Source organism: Silurus aristotelis (genome assembly GCF_946808225.1).
Source record: "Silurus aristotelis genome assembly, chromosome: 14".
Classification (NCBI taxonomy): Eukaryota; Metazoa; Chordata; class Actinopteri; order Siluriformes; family Siluridae; genus Silurus; species Silurus aristotelis.
Window position 1 is genome coordinate 22,776,975 of NC_139587.1, and position 27,547 is coordinate 22,804,521.

The 27,547-nt window shown below is 39.8% G+C and overlaps 3 protein-coding genes across 7 annotated transcripts in view; 1 reads left to right on the top strand and 2 right to left on the bottom strand.

Moving 5' to 3' along the window:
* Positions 1–9: 9 nt before the first annotated feature.
* On the bottom strand, positions 10–3,223 carry cplx3a (complexin 3a). 2 transcript variants are annotated; one of them, XM_083560914.1, is made up of 4 exons: positions 3,111–3,223; positions 2,058–2,251; positions 1,069–1,156; positions 10–947 (listed from the first exon to the last, which is right to left on the bottom strand). In XM_083560914.1, the coding sequence occupies exons 2-4, from the start codon at positions 2,213–2,215 to the stop codon at positions 723–725; spliced, it is 471 nt and encodes a 156-aa protein (XP_083417040.1). In that variant the 5' UTR covers positions 2,216–2,251; positions 3,111–3,223; the 3' UTR covers positions 10–722. The 2 variants fall into 2 exon arrangements, with proteins under 2 accessions (XP_083417040.1, XP_083417039.1); XM_083560913.1 differs by lacking the exon at positions 3,111–3,223 and having other exon boundaries at positions 2,058–2,529.
* A 6,164-nt stretch (positions 3,224–9,387) lies between these two features.
* csk (C-terminal Src kinase) overlaps positions 9,388–27,547 on the bottom strand; it is a 41,947-nt gene continuing 23,787 nt past the window's right edge. For all 4 annotated transcript variants that reach the window (XM_083560890.1, XM_083560889.1, XM_083560892.1 and 1 more), the window contains 9 exons: positions 27,188–27,407; positions 17,651–17,744; positions 15,794–15,859; positions 15,376–15,475; positions 15,146–15,236; positions 13,921–13,994; positions 12,354–12,549; positions 12,144–12,230; positions 9,388–10,329 (listed from right to left, as the gene is read on the bottom strand). In XM_083560890.1, coding sequence (XP_083417016.1) covers positions 10,147–10,329; positions 12,144–12,230; positions 12,354–12,549; positions 13,921–13,994; positions 15,146–15,236; positions 15,376–15,475; positions 15,794–15,859; positions 17,651–17,744; positions 27,188–27,407 — 1,111 coding nt within the window. In that variant the 3' untranslated portion in view covers positions 9,388–10,146. The remainder of the gene's footprint in view (positions 10,330–12,143; positions 12,231–12,353; positions 12,550–13,920; positions 13,995–15,145; positions 15,237–15,375; positions 15,476–15,793; positions 15,860–17,650; positions 17,745–27,187; positions 27,408–27,547) is intronic.
* LOC310736914 (uncharacterized protein) lies at positions 21,552–22,902 on the top strand. The gene is made up of 3 exons (XM_083560912.1): positions 21,552–21,644; positions 21,707–22,100; positions 22,277–22,902. Exons 1-3 carry the CDS (start codon positions 21,580–21,582, stop codon positions 22,289–22,291), a joined length of 474 nt encoding a protein of 157 aa, XP_083417038.1. The 5' UTR covers positions 21,552–21,579; the 3' UTR covers positions 22,292–22,902.

The window sequence follows — 27,547 nt, forward strand, 5'->3', positions numbered from 1 at the left end:
CGCTTGGATAGTTAGTTCCGGCGTTTATTTGCATCCACGATATAAGATAAGATATACCTTTATTCGTCCCACAGTGAAATTTCTCATATGCCATAGTGATACACGAATACACGGGATATACTAAAACGCCTGACGTGGAAAAAAAAGCTTTGAACGTGGATTAATGCGAGAAGACAGTGGTTTTAAACACATTAATAATAAAGCATACTATGTACAGACAAGCAGTTTGGTTGAGTTTGGTTTTTCTTAAAAAGTTTTCGTCGCATTAAGCCACATTATGATTATTCCTTAACAGTTTTCTATGGGAGAAAAACACATAACGCGTAATTAAACGCGTCTGTACATAGTATGCTTTATTATTAATGCATTTACAGAGTTTGGTCTTTTTTTTAAATAAAAAAACACTGTCTTATCGCATTAAGCCGCTTTAACTATTTTTTTACATTAAGCGTTTTAGAATGTCTCAGAATAACAACTTTATTCAACAACAACAGCAGCAAAATACGTGAATCATTATTTTTTAACAATTTTACAAAAACAAAATAAGTAAAACAAAGCATTTTGATCAACACTGTACGATATTTGCATAGACTACGTATAAGGAATGTGCTGTTTATGATTAAATCAGTGATGATGATTATTATTATTATTAAGAGAGCTCGTATATAAATAACTCAGATTCGCTCTCTCATCCTGAGATTTACTGTGTGTAAGAGCTTCAATCACATGACGTCACATTTTTCTGCTGTCTCTTTGAGATCTCCTAATGTGGCCTGCGCTTTGTCCTTCAGCTGGTCAATATCCACATCCCCTAAGCTGCTGAGCTGACCCAGGACCGACAGCTTGTGCTCTTCCTCTTGGTTGTCCTCAGCGATCATCTTAGCCAGCTCTGAGGGTAGGGCTACGTCCTTGCCCGCTGCTTGGATTTGTGTTTTGTCCAGCTCACTCTAGGGTGAAACAAATGCAAGCAGGTAGGGCCAAGGACAAAACAGTCAGCATTGTATACTATAGGAATACTAGGAGGAAAACGAAAAATATTATAGCTGGAATTCATGTCATGCTACTTACCTTAGGCAGCCTGTATTTGTCCCGAAAGTGGCTCCTGACTGTGGCTCTCTCCGCTTTCTTCTGTGTAAAGCTGGCTTCTCTCTCTATCCTGAGAGAACACGATATACAGAATCGGTCTATACAGAATTCAGCGTCTTCATATATTCACATCACAAATTCCTCTCTATTGATCAAAACAACACATGTGATTTGTTTTCTTTTACTTCACTTTCTTTTCTCTCTGCATTCCTTGTTTTTTCTCTTTTATTCATTTGTTCCTTCCTTTCTTTCCCCTTCCCTCTTATCTTTCCTTCCTTTCTTCCATCCTCCCTCTCATCTCTCCTTCCTTCCTTCCTTCCTTCCTTCCTTCCTTCCTTCCTTCCTTCCTTCCTTCCTTTCTTCATTCTTTCCTCCCTCCTTTCCTCCATCCCACCGTCCCTCCCTCAGTACATTTCTTCTTTTCTCCTTTTTTTAAATTCCAATGGGTGCTCATTCCAATAGGAGCTTTTAGATTCACTGTGACCTTGACACCAGGATTTTGTGGTTACTGAAAATTAATGGAGTGAATGGCAAAAGCATTTTCAGGGAGAAATAATAAACGACAAAAAAAAAAAATCCACTCCAGAAATATGCATAATAAAGAATAAATAAAAATACGTGAATGAGAAAAGGAAATTTTTTCCAGGTCAATGTTGGTGTACATTACTGACACTAGTGTGTAATTTAAAACCTAATACCGTCTATTATTACATGAGATAGAGGTGATTAGGCTATTTTTATATTACAGAAAGGTAGAATCTAAATAGAGAGCAAATTTTTGCAAAACTGGCTTTAAAGGTTATGTGTCAATGTACAGATTTTACATAGAATCCTCAGGCCTTGTATTAATGCCTAAAAGATATGATAGTTTTTTTTTTTCTTTTTCTTTCCACCAAAGACGTGACTCTTCTAAGGTGCTTTCGGGGAACATGGAGCTTCTCTCAGAAATAAGACTTACAAAACTTACTTACTTTTCCTCAGCCAGCTGCTGCTGATACTCCTCAAACTCCTCATGTGTCATCCCCTTAGCCGCCGCCTCGGACTTCTCCCCTTCGACTTTCTCTTCTCCAAGACCCCCGGTGAGATCCTTCAGTTGTCCCCCTATCATGTGCTTTACCATGAACGCCATGCCTCTCACGTCTCACGCCTCCTCGTCCCACAAACCCTTCACCCAAATCAGAAATAAATTGAAATAGTGAGCAACACTCTCTTACAACATAAATAGAAACTCTAAATCAGGTGTGCATCTGTGGGGAGCTGTTTCTTGAAGGAACTCCTGTTTCAGCACCAGCTTCGTGTGCCCAGCTCTGTCTCATGTGACTGTGAGCTCTCTCAGTCTCTCTCTCACTCTCTTTATATAAATCCACCCTGTCCTGTCTATTTCCTGCTCTCACTCTCTCTCTTTCTATATTAAACTGATACTGTACTATTTTTGTCCCTCTATCTATACTGTACATACAACACAACATAATAGCATAATATATTTATGGGTGCTAAATGAATTGGATTTTTTTTTGTCTAAAATCAATCCAAACCTTACTACCGTAATATATATGTACAGGAACAAACAGTACATGTACAACATGGAATACAGATACAGTGCAAAGAAACACCAACAATACACCACTTGCCATTAGAAGCAATGACTAAATCTCGAACTTTATATGTATCCATGATGCTATATTTATATGCAAATGCTAGACATGATACTGGTGATCCTGTGCCATCTCCTAAATGTTTTTAAGCATATGTGTATGATAGATTTATTTATTTATTGTGAAAGTGCTCGCATTTATTTATTCATCTTAGATAAGTACTTTATCCTGCTCAGGGTCAGTGTGGAGCCTAACCAGCAGGAATACACAATGGATAGGACACTAATCTATCCCAGGGCATGATGTGCACACGCACACACACACACACACACACACACACACACACACACACACACACACACACACACACAGACTATCTTCTATATTTAGGGGCAATTTAGTTGGCAAATGAGTAGCTTATCCACATACCTGGGCAGATTGAGGAAACTGAAGATCCTGGAAAAAAACGCCAACGGACACTAGGAGAACATGGGAAAGTCTGTAGAGACAGAAATCCGAATTTTGTGCAGAATTTGTAACCCAATCTGGTAACCTCACAAAGCAACATGTGCACTCCATCACTTTGGCATTCACTTTGTCATTGCTTTTCTTTTCGGGTGAGCTGGTAGCTCAGTGGCTAAGGCTCTGGGTTACTGATTAGCAGGTCAGAGTTTCAAGCCCTGGTATCACCACCTGCCACCTTTGGGGCCTTTGAGCAAGGCCCTTAACCCTCTGTGTTGCAGGGATGCTGTATCATGACTGAGCCTGTGCGCTGACCACAGCTTCCTAACATTGCTGGGATATGCAAAGAAAGAATTTTACTGTGCTGTAATGTAAATTATAAAATATAATTTTAAGACAGTCTGAATAACATCATCTGTCAAAAGCCATAAATGTAAATGATTGATGATGGATTTCTGTGAAAGCACAATGAGGCACATTGATGCCCTGCTCCAACACTTACATACTTATATAACATACTACATTCTTCTTCATTTGGAGATTTTGTTGCATTTGTTTGACTTTCTTTAATCAGATACTTTGAAAAGCATATTCCTGGGTGGATTCCTGAGCGTTCCCCCCCCCCCCCATACAAACACATGGGCATACACACCTACAATACATGAATCTATGCAGTGAATAATTACATGACACTCGGCTCATAAAGAACGTGTATGAGTTGGACACATTGTTATAATGCATGCCTGAGCAACTTAGGAGAGTTAGGGAGTATTAATAGATGCAGATTGATGCCAGTGCGGCAACACGAAGACACGCTGCCAGCTGAAAACAAAGTCTAACAACCCCCGGGTCTTGCTCAGCACTGAATAATTAGTTTGCAACTTGGTACTTTAATGGAATATTTGTTGGGCTTAAATATTGTTCATTAGGGAGTAACTTCCTGTCAGCAGAGAGCAGAGAGAGAGAGAGCAGAGAGAGAGAGAGAGAGAGAGAGAGAGAGAGAGAGAGAGAGAGAGAGATTAAGTATATTAAGAATATTAAGTAAAGTTTACTTTATGGAAAAAAGGTTTGTGGACACCTGACTACACTGACCAGGCATAACATTATGAATAACATTCAATACTGATTATCTCTTCATAATGGCACCTGTTAATGGGTGGGATTTATTGGGCAGCAAGTGAACATTTTATACTCAAAGTTGACGTGTTAGAAGCCGAAAAAATGGGCAAGCGTAAGGATTTGAGGAGTTTGAAATCTTCTAATAGCTAGACGACTGGGTCAGAGCATCTCCAAAACTGCATCTCTTGTGGAATGTTCCTGGTCTGCAGTGGTCAATATCTATCAAAAGTGGTCCAAGGAAGGAACATTGGTGAACCGTTGACAGGGTCGTGGGCAGCCAAGACTCATTGAAGCACGTGAGGAACGAAGGTTGGTCCGTGTGGTCCGATCCAACAGACGAGCTCCTGTAGCTCAAACTGCTGAAGAAGTGAATGCTCTTAATACTCAATGGTTCAGAACTGTATTGGCAGCAAAAGACACAATGTTATGCAGGTGGTCATAATGTTATGCCTGATTGCTGTATAGACCTATCAGCCATAACGTTGCCATTTTTCCATAATCTGAGTTTCATATTTTGAACAGTTCATCACCAGTTCCAAACCTAAGTACATACACTGTTCAATGAGGGTTTCACTTGGAACCTTATTCGACTTCAGTCCACTCTTGTATGTTTCTTTATTTTTAAACCTAGAATTGTTTCCCTTAAAAGGTGCATCAATATCTGTGAGATTATGCTCGTTTAAAACTGTTAGAAGGGTTTAAAATCTTCTTGAGAGTGAATAAATTTTTTGTGTTTTCTTGTTTGTTTCACTGAGCACCACTGGTAAGAAATGCAAGTCTGCGCTTGTGACTCATTCATGGTGTCACCCTTTAGCATGTTCCCTGTCATACTCTTACACTTGCTCTGATGCACAGATCTCAAAAACCTATTCGTGAGCTGTTTCTCCACTGTCCCAGAAACTGATTATGAAACATTTATTCAAAACACACACACAGATGGGAGAGTGAGAGCCTGGAAAAGATGACACAAAAATGACAAGATTTTAACAAAGTCTGACCTCCAAAACACTGTAAAGCTAGAGAAAGCTAGTAGAGAAATACAGAGCAGACAGAACCGAATGAAAGAAATACTCCTCTATTTAATTTTTAGGATAGTAAACAAAAGTGTTCATACTATCTGGAATATGTTCTCAAATCCAGCATATTTTGATGTAGTCATTGAACAGAATCATTGACATACAGTTTATATTTCAGCGAGACTGCAGCATCATCGCTTCTCTTCTTCTAGGGATATTGTTACTGCAATGCTGTATCAGATGCATGGTGTGCTGTACCTAGCGCAGGAGAAAAGCAGAAAGATGAGAACTCTGCAGAATGAAATATACGTCCTTGACACAGGAGTCAGTGATCCTGATCCTTAAAAACCGTTAATGTTTTTAACTTCAGTTGTCGAATAAAACAAACTTATAGATTTTAAATCCTTTGAAATGGCATCGTAGATATATAAACTCTTTTCTTCAAAGTCTGGGTATCAACTTTTCCAGTAGTACAGCAAATGAGGACCAGCAGGAGTGGACCCTGACTTTGACCTAATCAGAATTACTGACATACGTTTTAATTACGGCTGTTAATTGATTAAGATGTTTAATCACGATTAATCACAATTATACTGATTAATACTCGTGATCAATCGCACATTTGTATCTGTTCTAAATGTACCTTAAACCAATACTTTTCAAGTTTAATGGACGCTTTATGTAAATGTATGTTTATTATTAGTGAAACCAAACTCAACAAAGAGCACAAAAACAAAATATGCTTGTAAATGTTTTCAAGCGATTTTGATGATTTTAATTACGTAAATCATCAGGACACCAAATGGTACTTTTGCTATGTTTCCACACGGACAGTTTAAATTGCCGGATGGTGGATTTTGGTGCTGATTTGAGTCTTGGTGCACTAGTATAACAAATGTTTAGTGATTTCAAAAAGAAATTAATGTGAATTAATGTGTTGTGTGGGGGGGTTTTGAGTTTATGTTTATTTATTAATATTTTTATAAAAAATGGTCAAACAGATATGCGCGCTGCATTAATTGCGCGTTAAGTTGCGTTAAAATTAATTTGCGTTAATGCGTTAGAACACGCAAGCAAAGAAGAAAAAGTAAAAAATAAAAGTTTAGGGATACGTAGTGTACAGCAGTGATAGTAAAAAACAAGTTTTCCCTCCTCCTTCTCTTATCGCCTCTACTCCCCGCCCCCCTCCTCCACCGGCGTTTTCGTTAGCTCAAGTCGTCTCATCTCCAAGGTAAATACACTTCATAAAACTTTATTATATCTTTACATACTCTTTCTATTATGTTTTTTATAAAAGATTTGTTATTTAGAAATGTATTTTCCTAATTTAATAACATGAAACATAAAAACGGGGGTGTCATTTTGAGGGTTGGAACGGATTAATGCCATTTAAAGTATTTTTATTGGGGAAAATTTATTTGATGTGCGAGCAACTTGAGATACGAGCTCGTCCACGGAACGAATTAAACTCGGTCAAGGTACCACTGTATTTCCAAAAGTCTATTTTCTAAATGTCATACCTTTTCTCTAGGTTGCACTGCTTCCAGTAGTGTATGCTTAGGTTAGTTTCTATCTAATCATATTTCAGCCGTCACATCACATGTTCCCTGGGCCAAAGCAATCTGCCTTGAGGCCTTTAGAATCAACAGTGTTGGTTCTCCTGTAGCTTAAAAAACATTTTTTTTTGTTCATTTCACCAAAAAAAGAGAGGAGGTGGAGCTGGAGGTAGCAAAGCTGAAGATGCTGAGATTTTCATTGGGAGTGACGAGGATGGACAGGATTAAAAACAAGTTTATTAGAGGGACAGCGCATGAGAGAGACCCGATTGAGATGGTTTGGACATGCGCAGAGGAGGGACATGGGGTATATCGGTAGGAGAATGCTGAGGATGAAGCAACCAGGAAGGAGGAAAAAAGGAAGGCCAATAAGGAGGTTTATGAATGTGGTGAGGGAAGACATGCAGGTAGTTGGTTTGAAAGAGGCAGATGTAGAGGACAGAGTTGTATGGAGACGGATGAGCCGCTGTGGCGACCCCTAATGGACGCAGCCGAAAAAAGAAGAATGGCTGACAAAGGAAAAGAAATTGATTTGGTCACTGATATACTTACAAGGACATTTACAAGACAGACTTTTCAAGAAAAGCAGGACATCGTGAGGAAAGGTCAGCCAAAACAGTTCAAAACAATTACGCTTTTTCATAGAACATTTATACTTTTGTGTATTTTTTCGCACACACACAGTTGTGCGCAAACACACACACACACACAAAAAAATCTAATCAGTGGCCTGACCGTTCTGAGATACTGATCGGAGAATTGTGGGTTCAAGCCCCAGCACTGTGAAGTTGCCAATGTTGGGCTCTTTAGCAAGGCCCTTAACCTTCCCTGGTAAAGGTATCATGGCTAAGCCCGTGACCTAACATGAACTTCCTCAGCAATAAAGCTTACTTGGCTCGAATATGTGGTTAAACCATGTACATCTTAAAATAAGATTTTATTATGTTTATAAAAATTATAGTAAAAATACAAAAAATAATAAAAAATTAATCGAATCCCTGACTTTCTGAATCCATTCTGTAAGCAAAAGCAATGATTTCAAAGAATGCCTTAACCAAACGTGATAATAATAATAATAAAACTACTACTGACAAATAACCAAGGTGTAAACTGAATTTCATCTTCTCCCGCTTATCCGTAATTCGGGTCGCGGGGGCAGCAGTCTAAGCAGATTCCCCAGACACTTCTCCGTGTCCAGGGATCGGGCTGTCAAGGCCCCTGCCTTCGACTGCTGCCCAATCCTCTCAGCACGGGTCCCTTACGATCCCTCCTGCAGGTGGTGAGCCCACGGGAAGGCGCCCACGGGAAGGCGGCCCCACGTAGCTCCGACGTCACGGTCCTTGATTTATTTTTCTCGTAAGGGTCCCCTGGAGCATAAAGGGTTAAGGGCCTTGCTCAAGGGCCCAAGAGTGGCAGCTTGGCGATACCGGGGCTTGAACCAACGACCTTCCAATCGGTAACCCAGAGCCTTAACCGCTGGAGCCACCACTCCCCTGTGAACTGAATGGAAACAATGAAAGTGAACAAATAAGTCAAACCGATTTGAAATAGATTCAATCAATTATTCTAAATTATTATGATTAACACTCAGTTTTTAAAACTCTTCTCTTAACTTTTTTTTGGGCAGTGAACAATTTCAGTTCTTTTTTTTAAAAACATTACTGTTTTAATTGAAGTCCCACGTCTCTCTCAATGTTGTGTTTAACCACTGTTTCACATTGCAGCTTTGTTGAGTGTGGATCTGTACTTAAAAGAGTTCAACATGAGTTGCTGTGATTTTCTATACACAATACTATTTTGGAAGTGAAATAAAAAAAATATATTAACCTCAGGTAAAGCTTTGTCTGAAATTTTCAGCAATTCCAAACTGGGCCTTGCAAATAGATGTGATATAAGGAGACAGGCAGCAGTCCAGATCTCTAACAAAACAAGCTGCATCTGCTATTGCCTAAGATCTGTTACAGACATGGAAACCTGGAGAGATAATAATATAGTAGCTCAGAAGGTGAATGAATACTGCCGTGTGCTCCATGTGTTTCAGCCAAATCTCTATCTAATCTAAAACTGATGTATTCAGTTACCCATTCGGTGCTAATGAAGTAGAAGGTTCTGAGTGGCAGAGTTTGGGCCTTTGCATGGATTCTAAATATACACAAAGTAGACAAAAGTATTGTGGCACCTGGTTTCTCCAGTCATATGTGGTTCTTCCACAAATTGTTAATTGTTCAGAACATCTTTGGACATACAATGACCTGTGCTAAAGCCCTATTCAACCCTATTAAACAGCTCTGGGATGAACTGGAACTCTGCACCCCAGACCTCCTCACTCTATACAGTACCTGACTTTACTAACACTCTTGTGGCTGAATGATCAAATCTCTACAAGCACACTTCAAAATCTAGTCTTTCTAAGAAGAGAAGAGTGGAGGTTATTAACAGCAAATGGGAAGTAAATGTGGAACACAATGTTCAGAAATTACATAGAAATCTTCTGTTCAAACTTTTCTCCATACAGTGATAGAGTGCAAAATAAAAAAAAGCTTCACAGATATGTAGAGGCAGACACCTTTATATTCTCTTCTTACATTTACATACAAAATGCTCCTTTTTCCATGGATCAAAATTGTAATGAACTAATCTCCCACCTATTTCCCTGCTATGTGAAGTTTGGTCTTATCCAGGGTGAAGTACGAGACCCATTTTTTTTTTTTGCACCCAATGAAAAGAACACAAAAAAAATTCAGCAACAGCTCATGGGAACAGCGAAGAGTCCAGTGCTCCGGATACACAACATCCAAAGGAGTTACGCCCAGGCGAACGCTTGCACGTCCACACAGACCCATGTGATCATGTGAACGAACCCGGAGGAAGACGTCTAAACGCCTCTGCTTTGTGTGCATATCGAAGTAAAAGGTGTAGTCTAGTACAGGGCAGACAGAAAGACAGTAACTAAAAGATAAAGACAAACAGGTCATAAAGAGGCTGTAGACAGTTAAATAATTTTTTTTTTTTTAAAGCAAAAAAAAAAAACAAGAGAAGGCCAGCCTCTCCGATTTAATAAAACAAATCATGAAGGCACAGCAAAAGAAAAAGGACAAAAACAAGTTGGGGATCAGTAAAACAATTTGGCCAAACTTATATTTTCCATGCACATCTCTTCTTTTTCAAGTGTGTGAAGACACAGTGTTGCTCTGTGAGTGTGTGTGTGAGAGTGTATAGAGTTCTGTATGGTCCTCTGTGCTCTCCCTCTCTCTCTCTCTCTCTCTCTCTCTCTCTCTTTCACACACATAGTTAGTCTCAGTGGGTTTGCTCTCACAGATACATCTCTTTATCCAGGATAAGCTGCAGGTTCTCTTTCAGAGCTCTGAAGCTGGGCCGCATCGCCGGCTCCAGAGTCCAGCATTGCTTCATGATGTCGTACACAACAGGAGGACAGCCGTCCGGAGCGTCCATCTTGTATCCCTTTTCCACGCGGGGCACTACGTCTTTCAGAGGCTGCGACGAGACACACATTTATACATTTATTGTACAAAAATGAAGAAAAATTAATATACAATTGTTTAATTGATAGGTGTAGATTAGGGATGTGCAACTACATAACTGACAACGATGTAATTCGCGTCTCAATGCATAGCCAACGATACAATACATTAAAATTTATATATTTATATATATATATATATATATATATATATATATATATATATATATATATATATATATATATATATATATATACATAGATATACAAAACAGCTACCGATCCGATTCACCTCTATTATGACGCAGTGCCATCTGATTTCGATTTGATTCAACACAATGCGATTCAATGAAAAAAATATGATGCTTTTCAATTCGATATGCTACATCGAACTTTTCACAAACAGGCCTTTGTAGTGCAAAAAAGAAAAGAAAAGGAAAAAGACTAAATAAAACCAAATGTTCTTTTCCAGTTCTGTCTGCAGATAGACGCAGCTCTACCTCTGCCATGTTAATCTCAGGACACGCCTCGGTCTCCATAGCGCTGTGAAACGTCATATTCACGTAGCAGCAGTGGTGCCAAGAGAGCGCGCTTGAGAAATAGTTTAGCGAAGAGAAATCAATCTGCATATTAAATATTGGTTACTTTCTAAATAATAAAAGTATAAATAAGTAAAAAAAGAATAAATAAGCTGTCTGCTGATGCAAATGTTTCAAAACGATGAATCGCAAACCCAAATGCCAACCTGCAGCTGATGTACACGTTTTTAAATCGATGCATCACATCGTTAACTTTTATGCCGATTCAACGATGCTAATCAGTGGAGCCTACCATCCCTACTATAGACACACGTATATAATTATGGACTATTCTGCCCCCTGCTGGAGACTGCCGAGTGCAGGGAAATTTGACCTGTTTAGTCCATAAGAAGAATTTTGTCTAATTTTATTGCAAAGAATATATGTGATTTAAGCAACACCAGATGGACAGTAACCAGAGCACCGGGACCCAGGAGATATAGCAGAACCTACTGCGCAACCTCCTAAACAAAAAACGACATATAGGAAATTACTGAGCAACAGAGCAGTATGATACACTGCCATTCCAAAGCTCATAGCAATTTGCTAATGCTACTACTTGCAATCTGTGTATAGTTACACGTAATTGTTAGAGAAGTGAAGAAAAGAGTGCAGGCAGGGTGGAGAAAAGTGGCAGGAGTGATTTGTGATAGAGAGATATCTGCAGGAGTGAGAGGGAAAGTTAATAGGACGGTGGTGCGACCTGCTTTTTTGTATGGTTTAAAGACAGTGGCATAAAGACAGGAGGTGGAGCTGGAGAACTGATGAGGATGGACAGGATCAGAAACAAGTGTAGGCAGGACGTTTTGGAAAAAAGGTGAGGAAAGCGCGATTGAGATGGTTTGATCATGTGCAGAAGATAGACACAAGGTATATCGGTAAAAGAATGCTGAGGATGGAGCCAACATGCAGGAGAAAAAGCAGAGGTTTATGGATGTAGTGAGGGAAGACATGCAGGTAGTTGGTTTGAAAGAGGCAGATGAAATGGAGACGGGCGGTCCGCTGTGGTGACCAAAAAATGGAGCAGCCGAAATAATAAAAAGGATTGCATTTGTTGGTGCACTCAGTGGTGTTTAAGGTGTGTGTGAAACAATTCACACCGCTGCACCAGACTCTCTTTTTTAAATCTCCCTTAAGTAAATCTGTAAAAACTGTGGCTTTTGTCCCTCTCACAGTAAACAATTAAAAATGTATTTCTTTCTGCAAGAAATACAGGAGTGAATAAACTCTTTAAAGTAAAGAATACTTACAATTCTTGGGTACGGTACACGGCCAAAGGAATAGATCTCCCAGAGCAATATTCCATAACTCCATACATCCGACTTGGTGGAGAATTTCTGTTCAGACACACAGAAATGACTGAATTTAGCCGTGGCCTTTATTACAACTGTCTGCAGCTGATCACCCACAAACAGTCGCACACACTCACACTTATGCTCACAAACACACGCGCACACTACCTTCTCTCTCAGGGCTTCAGGGGACGTCCATTTGATGGGCAGCTTAGCCGTGTCCTGAGTGGACGATGCCTCCTTGGTTAAACCGAAATCGCTGACTTTAGCGATGTTGTCCTCCGAGACTAAAACATTCCGAGCTGCCAGATCTCTATGGACAAAGTTGTTACTCTCCAGATACTCCATGGCGTCACACACATTCCTATACAGAGGGGCAGAGAGACCATATTTCAATCTTAATTACAATAACTGCTCAAAGGATTGCAATAACTGGAAAAGCGGAACGGATTTGTGTCGTTTTAAAATACCTGGTCCACATGACCTTAAATATTATTCTTCCAAAATCTTTGACCTATATCTACCATATCCCTAAGTGTGTGTGAGCAATGATTATTACGACACAAATTTAATCATGTCTCAGTACAGAAAGTAGTAACAGTCGACCGAGTGACCGGTTTTGCCGATTGAATGGGTACTGATAGTTGATTGCTGGAACTATCGGCTATCTGCCAAAATCCATAGACAGTTTTTCCGGCTTTCTGTCCGGTGTCATTACAAGAGGCTGATCACTGACGCCACGTTGTTTTTTGTATATATAAACCTGTGCACTGCACGGAGAGTGCAATATTCTATTTATTAATGATCTCATTCTATTTAGTAATGAATTGATTCATATTTATTTCCTTCAGCACATGTTCATAATTCAGCATTGTTTATTTTTTATGTTTTTGATTAAAGTTCTGTACTATTTTACATAGCGTTATGTTTAAGTATTTCTTTAAAAAAAAAATCCAGTATCCACTTTAAAAACTATCGGTTGATTAATCGGTTATTGGCAATTCTGGCCTTTTCACTTTAAACTCATTTTCAGCAGGAAGATTCTTTCCCATGTGCACTTCACTTTCTCCTTATGAAATAGATAGAGAGAGCAGTGTTCCACTGCCACTGACTAAAAAAAACTACTAAAGACAAATAAAAATGATCTGCATGGCATGGTTACAATCATTGTTGTTAAAATCCAGAAAGATTTCAGATTCTAAACGCCCTCCCATAACCCCAATCTATATTGGACTTCTTACTACACTTCCTCTATTTCTCTACTTGTGCAATATCAAAGCCAAGTGCAATATCTTTTTTTATTTTAATAATCACTGCAATCACTTCACTAAAATGTCACTGTGTGTCATTGGCCAATCGGAACGGCTTTCTGTGCGTGGTCATCTAGTTGTGTTATGTGTAATCATGTTTATATTATCTGTGTTGCATATCATGTTGTATGGTTCATGTCTCATACAGGCCAGCGTTTCTGCACAGTGTCTGCATGTTAAACGTGCACTGTTTACTCTAATAAAAAGATCAAGATTCCTCGTATATTTAAGCAAACTATTTGCTTATTGGTGCTACTTAAATAAAAATTAGACTTATTTTGTATTATTATCATGTACTTACTAATTATTGTCTCCGTTTGCAGCGGACCGTAGACGAACACCACGAACCACTGAGGCGTTTGCAATACATTTTACAAGAGTATTCCTCAAACTTTACTTCTCTCAAACCAGATTTGAACACTCACATAGAGAACTTGATCAAACAATCTCCTCCGATAACAGTGCGTCCTCTGGAGCGGAGGTAGTCCACCAGGCTTCCCTGCAGAGAAACGGTCACTTTGTATTAATGTAGCCTTCCATGCCGTGTGTTTAAGTTCGGCAAATAAATGCAGTCAAAAACATCACTGTGCTAATGCAGTTAACCTAAAAGCTTTGGGAAATGGATTTAAAAACTCTACAGTGCCAATGCAATGCGAGTTTAAATTAGAATCAGAATACTTTATTGATATTTAAATAAATATGCATATTAAGTTATATATTCATTGAAATTAAATGTCTAGCAGTAGTGAAACAAATGGCAGAAAAAGTGTACAATGATGGATATACAAGTTTTTGCACATGTAACTATTATTAATCTATTAAGTACAGTAGATTGAAGGCAAATACTTTTGTACTTTTAATTAAGTGAAAGTTTAAACGGGGCCACTTTTACTAGAGTCATATTTTACCGAGTGTAACTACTGTGTTTCTCTAAAAATAAGACCAGGTCTTAAATAAATCTTTGCTCCAAAATTATTTTCGGGGGAGGTCATATTCTTATCTACAACAATCTAGCGGTACGTTTATTTATATATGGTACAAAAATCTATATATCATCCACTTCATTCACTATCATCCACCCGCTTGGGTGACATGAAAAACACAGTAATTATAATGTATTTAATTTTATATTACTATAACTATTATTGTTATATTAAACTTTCTTTTCGGCTTCTCCCGTTAGGGGTCGCCACAGCGGATCCTCCGCACGTTTGATTTGGCACATGTTTTACGCTGGATGCCCTTCCTAACGCAACCCTCCCCAATTTATCCGGGCTTGGGACCGGCACTAAGAGTGGCTGGGGATGGTTCCCTGACCGGGAATCGAACCCGGGTCGCAGCGGTGGGAGCGCTGCATCTTAACCACTAGACCACCAGGGGACCAACTATTATTGTTATATTAATATCTTATAATTCAATACACTATCGTGTGTTGCAACAGATCTATAGTACTACTTTAAATGCTGGCTGACAATTATAACTATTTATTTAGCTTATTTTTGGGGTAGGGCTTTTATTGGGGGGGACCTTGAAAAAAAAATCATGCTAGGGCTTATTTCTGGGAGATGTCTTATTTTCAGGGAAACACTAATTTTACTTAAGTACTTCGTCCACCACTGGTGCTGGGTAAATGTGGTTCCTGTCACTGACCTTAGACATGTACTCTGTGACGATGAACAAACTGCCTTTCTCCTCAACGATCACTCCCAACAGCTGCACCAGGTTATTGTGTCTCATTTGCCTACATTGGGGGGAAAGGGGGAAGAAAAAAAAATGTCCACGAAGCATTTCTACAAAAATACAGGAGTAAATGTTGACTGATGAGTGCACTTCTTGTTTGTGACTACTGGAGCTTCACGGAAATTTCAAACCCAACTCACGTCATGACCGAGGCCTCTGCGATGAAGGCCTGCGCTGTGGCGTCATGTTTGATGCACTTCACGGCCACTTTATTGCCTCTGTAATCTCCCACCATGACATCTGCGCAAAACATTGCACGTCATTCGCCGGACGATTAGAGTCATGCTTGGATTTTCTCAGATCTTATCTTTTTTTGATGGATATGTTGCCCTTTCTAGACTTTTAACCTGCACAAGTATTAGATTCAAATCCAGGAAGTGATGAATAACCAATAACGCTAAGCAGTCATCTTAGGGCAGCGGAAACATAAACAATATCGTTTTGAAACATCTTGGACGGCTTCGTCATTAGAGAATGCTTTTACAAGCTAATTATTCACTGTGAATGCGCTTAAAGTGTAAAGTGGATAGTCTTTGATAGACCGTGTGTGAAACTTGCCTCCGAATTCACCCTTTCCAATAGATTGAATGAGTTTCAGTTCCTTGAGGTTCAGTGCCCATCCACCTGTGCAACACAAACAGGAAGTGTGAATAGCTGTGAGCATTAAACCAAAAAGACACAAGGAAGAAGCTTTACATATCAGTAGTGTTTCTTTCTTCTATACGGTATAAAACCACCCTGCTAACATGTAAATGCTATGTATGTCATGCAAGTATGAACATTCTGCATTGAATCTGCACTGTACCAGTCTCAGGGCACAGAAAGAACCCTGACCTGTACGTCTTCTCAAAAAACCTTGTACAATATTCTGGAAAAGATTTGACAAGAATCATTATAAAGGAGCTTAGAGAAACATCCAGTATCAGAAATCACTTATCGTTTGGTGCTCATATATGATACAGGTCAGGATGGTGATAGTGATGCTCCAACTGACTTTTCATGTTGCTTACGTGGTGGTTTATTCTGCTACGTTTCGTTTGGAACATGAAATTGTATTGCTAGCCATAAAACAGGATTACACCTGGATGGCACATCAGTCCATCACAAAGCACTGTTCATATACTCATTAACTCTTAAGGTCGATTTAGAGACTCGTGTCCACCATATTGCATGTTGTTTGGACGTCGGAGAAAACAGTGTTTCTGAGAATCGGCTTAATTACCATGCAATTAATTTCCAATCAGAATGCATAAGAGATGCAGAACATTAGCCAAAACCGTTCCCAACTCCAATTTGACGTGAAAGTACTCATATATGGGATGGTAAGATTCATTGGCATAAAACTTACGACTTGATGCAGTGATTTAAAAACGTGTGCATGAGATACAAGTTGGCATTTGTATCGTGTTGTGTTGTTTTCAACATATTTGCAATGTCTATATATAACGATTTGTAAGTGCGCTATACTTTTAATATTTAGAAAGAGACTATTAATCTGTGACCAATATTTTATACGTAGACTGATTTCTCCTCTCTAAACTGATTCTCAAGCGCCTTCTCTCATCACCGTTGCGTGAATACGACTCATCACAACACTACGGAGGCCGAGGCGTGTCCTGAGAGTCACATAGAATATACACACATCAGACATAACATTATCACCACCTGACTAATATTGTGTTGGTTCCCCTTTTGCTGCCAAAACAGTCCTGATGCATCAGGCATCAACACCATAACGTCTTCAGTAATTTAAGATACACTTGCATGCATGTGCAACTGTATCTCCCCATGTGCATCAATAATTTTAGGTCCTTAGGTCCTTGTCTAATGTTCTCACTCATGTCCTTACGCTTGCCCATTTTTCCTGCTTCTAACACGTTAACTTTTAAAAATAGATTAACATGGCAGAGGTAGAGCTGTATCTTGCTGGAGACAGAACAGAATCTTTTTTCTGTTTATCCTGTTGATCCCTGTGTACCATATTCAATTGCATTGCATCATATTTTTTCCATTGCATCATAGTGCATTGAATCGCATTGTGTAGAATCAACCTGAAATCAGATCGCATGGGGTGGATCGTATCGCATTCGGTAGTATCAGTAGCGCCTTCATATGTGTCTTTATTGCATGTGTCGAGACGCGAATCGCATCAGACTCAGTTATGGCGATGCACATCCTTAATTCCCATAATGTATATTACTTTACACTGTAATATTATTAATACATACATTAATACTTCTGCATCACTTTGTATCCTATTCACTCTACACACGTATAGAGAATATCATACATATCATGCCTGATCACATGATCAGGAAACTTTCACAAAAACAAGAGGTGAAAAAACAACCCCAGCAAGGACACAAGAGACTCTGATTAATGAAAGAAGAAATGGAGGACGTTCTATGCTCTTACTTCTGGAGAACTCATCCTGCGCTGCCACTGTTCCCTCCATGAGCTTGGGTTTCATGAGTCTGGTGCAAAGCCCGTCTGCGTCTTTTGTGTAGTGCTGCACACATAAACACCAATAAGAAGTGGGTTAGACATGTTGACATCAACTGCAGATTTGTCTTCACCTTTATCAAGAAAAGACATTTATGCATACACTGGGCTCAAAGATTATTAGATTTCTTAAATATTTCAAACCAACAAGATGAATGTTAAATACCTTGAATATTTAAAATGTGCTACACTTTCCCACTGGGATTAATAAAGTGAGCTCTCTATCTCTCTATCTAATCTGCACTGCTTTGTACAAAAGATCAGAGACATTTTTCCATGTCTCATCTCTTCTCTTCTTTTGATATATTTGATCTAAAATAGATCAGAGAGGTTTTGGCGCAAACTTGTGGCAGCCCGAGTGCATGCTGTCAAAATGGGACGAACCGAATACTCTGACATTTGTGTGAATATTTCAAAGGCTCTACTTTCCACTACAGTATAGTAAAAAGGGTTTAACCCCTTTCTTCAGAAAGACACATTCGCACATGCAGACTACTCTCAGGCTTCATGCATCAAAGTTTTTGTAGCGTTCGAGCAGAAGATAATGTAACCAGTGCAACAGAAACGTAACAGTTGTGCCTCATAAATGTCTGACCTTTCTCTTTGTCACTTCCTTTTCATCAACTTTTCCAGGAACTGAATTGCAGGCAGCAGGTGAGACGACACCATGTTCGTGATACCACACCATCCATAACAAATCACACGCATACCAAACCTGCACCTGATACCCAGGCTGATGATCACGCGATCAATCACTGAACTCGATGGCAAAGCAACCTTGTTTATCATCAAGCTCATGCTGAGTTCTTTACTGCTTAAATGCTATATGCTTAAGTGAACCAGGACTAAAAGATCAATGAAGAAGGATTTCACCACCATTTCAACTAATGGGTCTTACTGAGCACACTGAGGCTGAAGGAACTGGTGCTTTCATTTAAACTGAAAGCAAAAAACCCACCTCAGCCACTCGGAACAAGAGCCTTAAGACAAATAGAGTTGACAGCATAAAAACAAAACAAACAAAAAAACACATCCTGGAACCTGTCAAGGCAACAATTTACGTACCTGAGAAATACAAAAGACGCTGCTTGTGCGTGTGAATAAAACATGACCAGACAATCTAATAGTATGTGAAATTGTAAATGAATTCAATAACAGTTGGGTGTAGAGAGTGGAAGAAAGAAAGAGAAAGAAAGCAGGAAGCAAGATCTGAGTACATATATAACACATAAACCACTACTCAGCTCCTCGTCCAAGTTACACTGAATGTAAAAACTAGTTAAAACACCCGAAACCTTAAACTATTTCTGGTGAAGTTTTTTTTCCCTTCTCTGAATGGTGAGCTCAAAGCTCAGAGAATGTTTGCATGACATTTGTGAGGCAATAAAGTTTTAGCAGATTATGAACTCGTACTATACTCATGCACACACTGAGCAGGCAAGTTTAGCAAGCAGTTTAGTGACGCAAAAAAAACAAAAAAGCATTATGAAGGCCTGTGCATATGCATGTGTTTGTGTGTGTGCTTGTGCGTGCGCGTGCATGTATGTATGCGTTTCCTGACGCCTCGAACAGAAGTTCTTTCTGCCTTTGTGGCTGTGTCTGAAGTGGGCTGCTTCCTGTTTTGGCTATTTTGAGCCAGTCTGTGAACATCATTTAAAAAACAGTGTATGATGGGGAGGATTCTGAAACTAAAAAAAGACATGAGGAAATCAGCAATTCGAGCAGATCAGATACAAGAAGTTTTTTAGTCCTACTTAGTGAATATTGTGTAATTTTTGCCATGCTGAAAAAGAAATAATGTATTAATTCTACAAAAAATGTGACTCAGACAATTACAATAAATATCACAAAGCTAATCAGACAATTTAGATTTGATCGATTCTGGTGATGTACAATTGGGTATTTCAGTATTAAAGTGCATTACAGGTCACAGAAATGGAAGAAGTTGCTGAATTGCTGAAAAAACTTTCCGAGTTAATATTGGTTGCATGTTAACAGCTTTTTGACTACGTGTCTATTTCCTGAAGATGGCCACTACAATTAAATGAAACAACACTTCAGAACGTGTTTAAAAAAAAAAAAAAAAAAAAAAAAAAACGAGATTAAAGAAAAAGGAAACACTTTTCGGTATGAACTTGCTGTATGCTGCTTTGTTGTAAAAGTTAGCATTCGCTGCTAAACATATGCTAATCATGTATTTTTCCCTTGTTGCCTACATGTGGATACCATGTAGAAACGATTTAGACAGAACTAGCCATTTAGACACACTTCATATTTTGACCATAAACCCAAAATTACTGAATTACTGAATAACTGAAGAATTAAAGCTGGGGGACATTAACTGGGAGAATCGATTTCTTGGTTTCCTTCTGTGAAATGCACAATAGTGACCCTTGCCAAATGTCTATTTATGGAAGCCGGGAAGCTATGTCGGCCCTGCCTTTAAAAACCGGAGCCAGTGTTACTCCATGCTGCTTCCTATAAGACACTTTAAGCCTCCATGTCTTTCTGAACCGCTGCATAATATGAATGATATGATTCGCTGAATCGCATCGGCAAAAATCTTAACAATGTGATGCATCGTTAAAAAAAAAAACGTGCATTGGACAGAAGTATCGTGATGCATCTTTTAAACATATTTACAGTGGTAAAAAAACGATTTATTTATATATCGTTATTAGTAAATGCGCTATACTTTTATTATTTACAAAGTGACCGATAATTTGTGCCCAACATTTTCCATGTAGATCGATTTCTCCTCGCTAACTGTGTCTCGAGCGCGTTCTCTCAGCACCACTGCTGCTACGTGAATATGACGCATCACAGACCGTCTAACGTATAACCGAGGCGTGTCCCAAGAGTCACATAGAATACAGATTAACATGGCAGAGGTAGAGCTGCGTCTTCCTGCAGACAGAACAGGAATCTTTTTCATTTCTTTTGCACTACAAAAGCCTGTGTGAAAAGCCTGTGCGTTAGAAGTCAGAAAAGACACTTCAATAAATTGATGATTTGCTGTCGGTCTGAACCAAAGAAATAAAAGTGAACTATCCGTAACATATTGAATTGCATAACATCATATTTTTTTTCCTATGGCATCGAAGTGCATGGTGTTGAATCGAATCCAAAACGGATTGCACTGCATCATGATGGGGCGAATAGTGTTGCATCGCATCGGTAGCTGCTGCATATATATCTTTAATGTATCGTATCATTGGAAAACACATTCCGAGGGAAGCGCTATCTACCCTCCTTGAGTGAACCTGGGTACAGCTCTGTGATGAGGTTGAGTCGGTCATCTTACTCAAACACAGAGCATTGATCATTTCACTATTTCACAGACTCCCTGCCATAGAAGGCCTTGGCAATATAAAGATTCCAATTCACAAGAAACCAACAACGGTTTGAAGGATATAAAAGCCAATTAGAGACAATGATGATGTTATGACAATGCAGGCATTCTTCTGTAAAACCCCAATTCTTTTCTCGGGTAGAGCTTCCTGTGTTTGACTTGTTTGCCGCGAGTTACGTGTTTGTATCTCTCTCGGCGTCTTTTAAACAAACTCTGCTATCTATCCATCCGTTTTTCCTCTTTTAATAATCCTTAATTGTTTTTGTCTTCCTGACTTGTGCCTGTAGTTAGTTAACTCGACTATAACTAGTGTTGTTTATATTTATTTTCTCTCACTCACATCTCTGTATAATAAATCTGTTCGTGACGATAAGCACTATGCCGGTTGTTTGTCTGCATTCGAGCACAGGTGAGGACTCGTTCGAGTTGCAATCGGTGGCGTTGGAGATGGAGGCATTGGAGAAACAGATTCGCGAGCTGCATGTAAAGCATGCCCGGCTGCGAGAGCGGAAAGCGGCGCTGGAAACATCCCGGGCGGACGCGCACTCATCCCAGGTAAACTCCCGGGTTGAACCTAACGCTCCCAGCACATCAACTCCGCGTGCTTCTATGCCCAGGCCCAGCGCACCTACAACTCCGGCACCGGTGCAACATGGACCCTGGATGCGGCCGCGGCGGAAGAGACAAGCCAAGCCCCGATCGAGGACGTCTCCACCTCCACCACCGGCCTTCGAGATCTTGACCGAGAACCGCTTCGTCCCCCTCCGCGAGACGGAACGCGACACTGTTATTCTCGGAGATTCCATCGTCCGGCATGTCCGCGCTACCCGAGCTAAAGGTAAGGTGCACACTCGCTGTTTTCCTGGTGCTCGTGTTCTGGATGTCGCTGCGCAGGTACCCGCGATCCTGAACGAGAACTTCGGAGCGGTTGTTCTCCATGCCGGATCAAACGACACCAGGCTGCGGCAAACGGAGATCTTAAAGAGGGACTTCAGGATCCTGGTGGAGACGGTACGCAGCACATCACCCACAACGAGGATCATTGTGTCAGGACCTCTTCCCACTTACCAGCGAGGGGCTGAGAAGTTTAGTAGACTTTTAGCTCTAAATGAATGGTTACAGTCATGGTGTCGAGAACATAAACTTCTCTTTGTTAATAACTGGAACTGTTTCTGGGAGCGTCCTAGGTTCTTCCGCCCTGATGGCCTGCACCCCAGCAGAGTTGGAGCAGCAGTGCTATCAGATAACATCTCTAGGATACTACACACCATCTGACTGGTAAGACATCAAGAAATCTTCAACTATAAGAACACGCATACTACAGACCAAATAGTTACAAGTTGACACACAGCCCAGTTTATAGAAACCGTATCTATTCCTCGTGTAGTAAAACCAAGAATTACATACACAAGATCCAGAAATAATCTTATTGCAGTTAAAACTGAAAAATGCCAGATAAACAAACACAACAAAGTTCTAAAGTTCGGTCTTTTAAACATTAGATCACTTGCACCCAAAGCACTGATTGTAAATGAGATGATCACAGAGAATAATCTCGATGCACTCTGTCTCACTGAGACCTGGATTAAACCAGGTGATTATATGGGTCTAAACGAGTCGACACCGTCAGGATATGTTTATAAGCATGAGCCCCGTCAGACTGGTCGTGGGGGGGGTGTAGGAACCATTTATAGTGCTTCTCTTAATGTTAGTCAGAAATTAGGATTCAGCTTTAAATCATTTGAAGTGCTCGTTCTTAAAATTGCACTTTCAGACATGCATAGAAAACTCGCCCTGGTCACCGTGTACAGACCCCCAGGACCCTACGCTGATTTTCTTCATGAGTTTGCTTGTTTTCTCTCAGACCTCTTGATCAGCTTTGATAAAGTGCTGCTTGTAGGAGATTTTAATATTCATGTAGATGATGAAAACGATGCCCTAGGATTATCATTTGTCGATTTACTAAACTCTTTTGGAGTTAAACAAAACGTCACCAGACCAACCCACCGTTTTAACCACACACTAGACTTAATAATATCCCACGGAGCAGACGTCACTGATATAGATATTTTACCCCAGAGTGATGACATCACAGACCATTATCTCCTACTGTACACACTACCGGTAGAGCAGATTAACCGTGTTTCACCACGGTATCGACTTGGTAGGACTATTATTCCAACCACTAAGGACAGATTCATAAATAACCTGCCTGATTTATCTCAGTTTCACATTAAACCCATAACTGCTGATCATCTTGATGAGATGGCGAACAACATAGACCTTATCCTCACTAGCACTTTAGACACTGTTGCCCCCATCCGGTTAAAAAAGGTTCGAGAACAAGCACCTGCACCTTGGTATAATAGTCATACGCAAAATGGAGGAAAACTAAATTGGAGGTATTTAGAATTGCGTATAAAGACCGTATGCTTAGCTACAGACAGGCGCTAAAAGCTGCTAGAGCTAAACACCTGAGCAAACTCATAGAAAATAACAAAAACAACCCCAGGTTCCTTTTCAGTACAGTCGCTAAATTAACAACAAATCAGGGATCTGAAAAATGTGTTCCATCACAGTTTAGTAGTGAAGACTTTATGAATTTCTTCACTGAAAAAATAGATAACATTAGAAAAACAATTGTGGCAGTTCAACCTCTGACAGCATCTCCCGACACAATCGTACTTACAACCCCACAACTACACTGTTTTACATGTATAGGACAGGAAGAGCTGTATGATGCTATTATGAAAGCTAAATCAACAACATGTCAGTTAGATCCAATTCCCACTAAACTACTGAAGGAAGTGTTATATACAGCTGGTGAGCCTCTTTTAAATATTATTAACTCCTCACTATCGTTAGGTCATGTCCCTAAATCCCTCAAGTTAGCAGTTATTAAGCCCCTCATTAAAAAACCTAATCTGGATCCAAGCACGCTATCGAATTACAGACCAATTTCAAATCTCCCATTTATGTCTAAGATTTTAGAAAAGATTGTCGCTGCCCAGCTATGTAACCACTTGCAGGGGAACAATATTTTTGAAGAGTTTCAGTCAGGTTTTAGGCCCCATCATAGCACAGAAACTGCTCTAGTTAAAATCACTAACGACCTGTTTTTAGCTTCAGACCAAGGCTACATCTCCCTATTAGTTTTACTAGATCTTAGTGCTGCGTTCGACACTATAGATCATGATCTTCTCCTCGATCGCTTACAGAATTACATCGGTATTCAGGGACAGGCATTAAGCTGGTTTAAATCCTACCTGTCCAATCGTTACCATTTCGTAGATTTAAATGGAGAGCTATCCAGGATAATGCTAGTAAATTATGGCGTGCCACAAGGGTCAGTTCTGGGACCCCTGCTTTTTACAATATACATGCTTCCATTAGGAAATATTATTAGAAGGCATGGAATTAGCTTCCATTGTTATGCTGATGATACCCAGCTATATATTTCATCCAAACCAGGCGATACAGCTCAATTAGCTCGCATAACTGAGTGTGTTGAAGAAATAAGAGATTGGATGACCCATAACTTTTCTGATAAAACGGAGATTTTGCTCATCGGCCCAAAAAATAGTACACAGAAGCTCCGGCATCTCAGCCTGCATTTAGACGGTTGTTCTGTAACTACTAGTTCAACGGTAAAAGACCTGGGAGTTATTTTAGACAGCAACTTATCTTTCAAAAATCACATCAATCAAGTTACAAAAACAGCCTTCTTTCACCTTAGAAATATTTCTAAGCTAAGAAATATGTTATCTATATCTGATGCAGAGAAGCTCGTCCATGCGTTTATGACCTCTAGAATAGACTACTGTAATGCATTACTAGGTGGATGTCCTGCATCATTAATAAACAAGCTTCAGTTAGTTCAGAATGCCGCAGCAAGAGTTCTTACTAGGTCAAGAAAATACGATCATATAACCCCAATCTTATCGTCCCTACATTGGCTTCCTATTAAGTTTCGAATAGACTACAAACTACTGCTACTCACTTATAAAGCACTAAATGGTTTGGCTCCCATGTATCTATCCAGTCTTTTAACACGCTACAATCCGTCACGCTCCCTGAGATCTCAAAACTCTGGGCTTCTAGTAGTTCCTAGAATAGCAAAGTCCACTAAAGGCGGTAGAGCATTTTCACATTTAGCTCCTAAACTCTGGAATAGTCTTCCTGACAGTGTTCGGGGTTCAGATACACTCTCCCAGTTTAAGTGCAGATTAAAAACATATCTTTTAAGCAAAGCCTACACATAACACACATAACACACATCACATCATAACCTTGTGCTCCAGAACATCTGATCACATGCACATTATCAACTTGTGCTGTTAATATCATGAACAGCAGCTACGCTAATTCCTCTCCACTGCTTCTCTTTCTCTCCCCATCCCGAGGCATCCTGAGGTTTGGCCAGCTCCAGTCACGTCCCACCTCGTGAAGATTATGGACCTATGGATGATCATGGAGAAGTAGATGCCGAGTGTTTAAAGGCCCTGGCATGGAGAAGCTGATGCTGGATCTATGATGATCACAAATTGTTCTGTATTGTTGAAAGATTTATGACCAAACTTTTGATGTCACCCATATGAGGATGGGTTCCCCTTTGAGTCTGGTTCCTCTCAAGGTTTCTTCCTCATATCATCTAAGGGAGTTTTTCCTTGCCACTGTCGCCACGGCTTGCTCATCAGGGACAAACGCACACCATTCACCTTCACTGTTGTTTTCTGTAAAGCTGCTTTGAGACAATGTCTGTTGTGAAAAGCGCTATACAAATAAACTTGACTTGACTTGACTAGTAAACAGATATTTGTTTCATTTTTGGTTAATGTTTACAGCTACAGTATGTGGCAAGAGACACGTAATATAAAGTAAGAGTGCAAAAATTATTAATCCGAAGCAACCATGTGCCGAAACAACCCTGAAACTAGGGCAGGGCGATATGGCCTAAAAAAAAAATTTTTCACAAAAAATTTAAATAGATTTTTTTTCCCCTGCTTAAAATCAATCTGCATATGACAAAGAAAATGTTGAAAAAAGTTGTAACTTTATTAAATAAAGTTTATTTACCCTTCTGGGATTATAACCCACTTTGGGTTAAAGTGCAATCAGAAACAACAAGCCAAAAATACAAGATGCAGGCCCTGCCATTGTAAATTGTGAAAATAGAACATAACATAAAATAAGCAAACCTATAAAGAAAAATATTTTATGAGTTTTTAAATGTGGAACATGATTGAAAATGCACCTGAGGTTTTGAGTGAATTTGCCTTTACTTTTCTCCAAAACTCCAGTAAAATGACTGGAAAACTAAGAGAGTAACAGACAGGGACACTGTTAGTAAAAAATAATTTGAAAGATTGAGCAAACCTATAAAAAAAAATGTTTTATGAGTGTTTGAATGTGGAACATGGTTAAAAATTGCAGTGATGCTTGGAGTGATTTTGCCTTTACTTTTCTTAAAATCTCCACAGTAAACTGAGTTGAAATTTGAAATAAGAATATAAAAGACAGCGAGATTCTAAATAAGAATTATGTGAAAGATTGAGCAAACCTCAAAATAATGTTTTATGAGTGTTTGAATATGGTGATTCAAATGCTCTGATTTTTCTGTTTCTTAACGGAAACGCCGTTCTGAAGCGTCTTTGCATGTATTTTGACCGCTCCCACCACCCATACCGTAAGTGTACGATTAGACGCGCAACACTAAACAAAGTGCGGCTCCTTAACCGTGTGTATTTTCAAGATGCGGCTGCTTAACTGCAGTCTTGTGCTGCCGCTGTCTTGTTCATTTCGTCTGACGCAGCAAAACCGAACCAATTCCAAATTACAGATGACACTGTGGCTTTCTTGGGAACGAGTTCTTCTCTGCTCGCTTCCATGTTGTTTGTGTATATCTATGGCTAACGCGCGGGGGGAGGGCTGAGTCAGTTCGAAACTATGGGAGCCCAGAGGGGGGCGTCGGCGGACATTAAAGAGAAACCCGATTTTTATTAAAACAGATCGATGTAAACTACACATTCGAGTTAATCGATAAAATCGATTTATCGCCCATCCCTACCTGAAACCCCAGACTTTTATGTGAGCCTCACCTCGACGAGCTGCATCAGGTTCTCGAAGTACACCTCCTCGTCGATGGAGAGTTTCCCGTTGTGGTAGATGATGCGGTAGTGCTCCACTTTGCCCTCGGAGCTCACACACAGCGTGTAGTCTCCGGGGAAGTTGGTGCTCTCGCGCACCAGGTAGAGCCCCGTCTCGGGTGGGTAGAGCAGTCTCTCGGCCTGGTCACGTGTTATCTTACCATGGAACCATCTGAAGGAAAGCGGGAAGAAAAAACAAACAGCAACATAAACAACACTGAACATGACCAACACTGGGAAGCATATTATACATTTTAAAGCGTATATCATTTTTCTGCTCGTCCTTATTAAACATAATCTACAGCCATGTTG

What these genes read in the sequence shown, in the direction of transcription:
- cplx3a (XM_083560914.1), bottom strand. Translation starts at nt 2,215, where the DNA reads ATGGCGTTCATGGTAAAGCACATGATAGGGGGACAACTGAAGGATCTC. An exon ending in CAGCAGCTGGCTGAGGAAAA is followed by an intron (nt 1,157 to 2,057) that starts GTAAGTAAGTTT and finishes GTGTTCTCTCAG; the next exon opens with GATAGAGAGAGAAGCCAGCT. An exon ending in ACAAATACAGGCTGCCTAAG is followed by an intron (nt 948 to 1,068) that starts GTAAGTAGCATG and finishes GTTTCACCCTAG; the next exon opens with AGTGAGCTGGACAAAACACA.
- LOC310736914 (XM_083560912.1), top strand. Translation starts at nt 21,580, where the DNA reads ATGCCCGGCTGCGAGAGCGGAAAGCGGCGCTGGAAACATCCCGGGCGG. An exon ending in CGGACGCGCACTCATCCCAG is followed by an intron (nt 21,645 to 21,706) that starts GTAAACTCCCGG and finishes TTCTATGCCCAG; the next exon opens with GCCCAGCGCACCTACAACTC.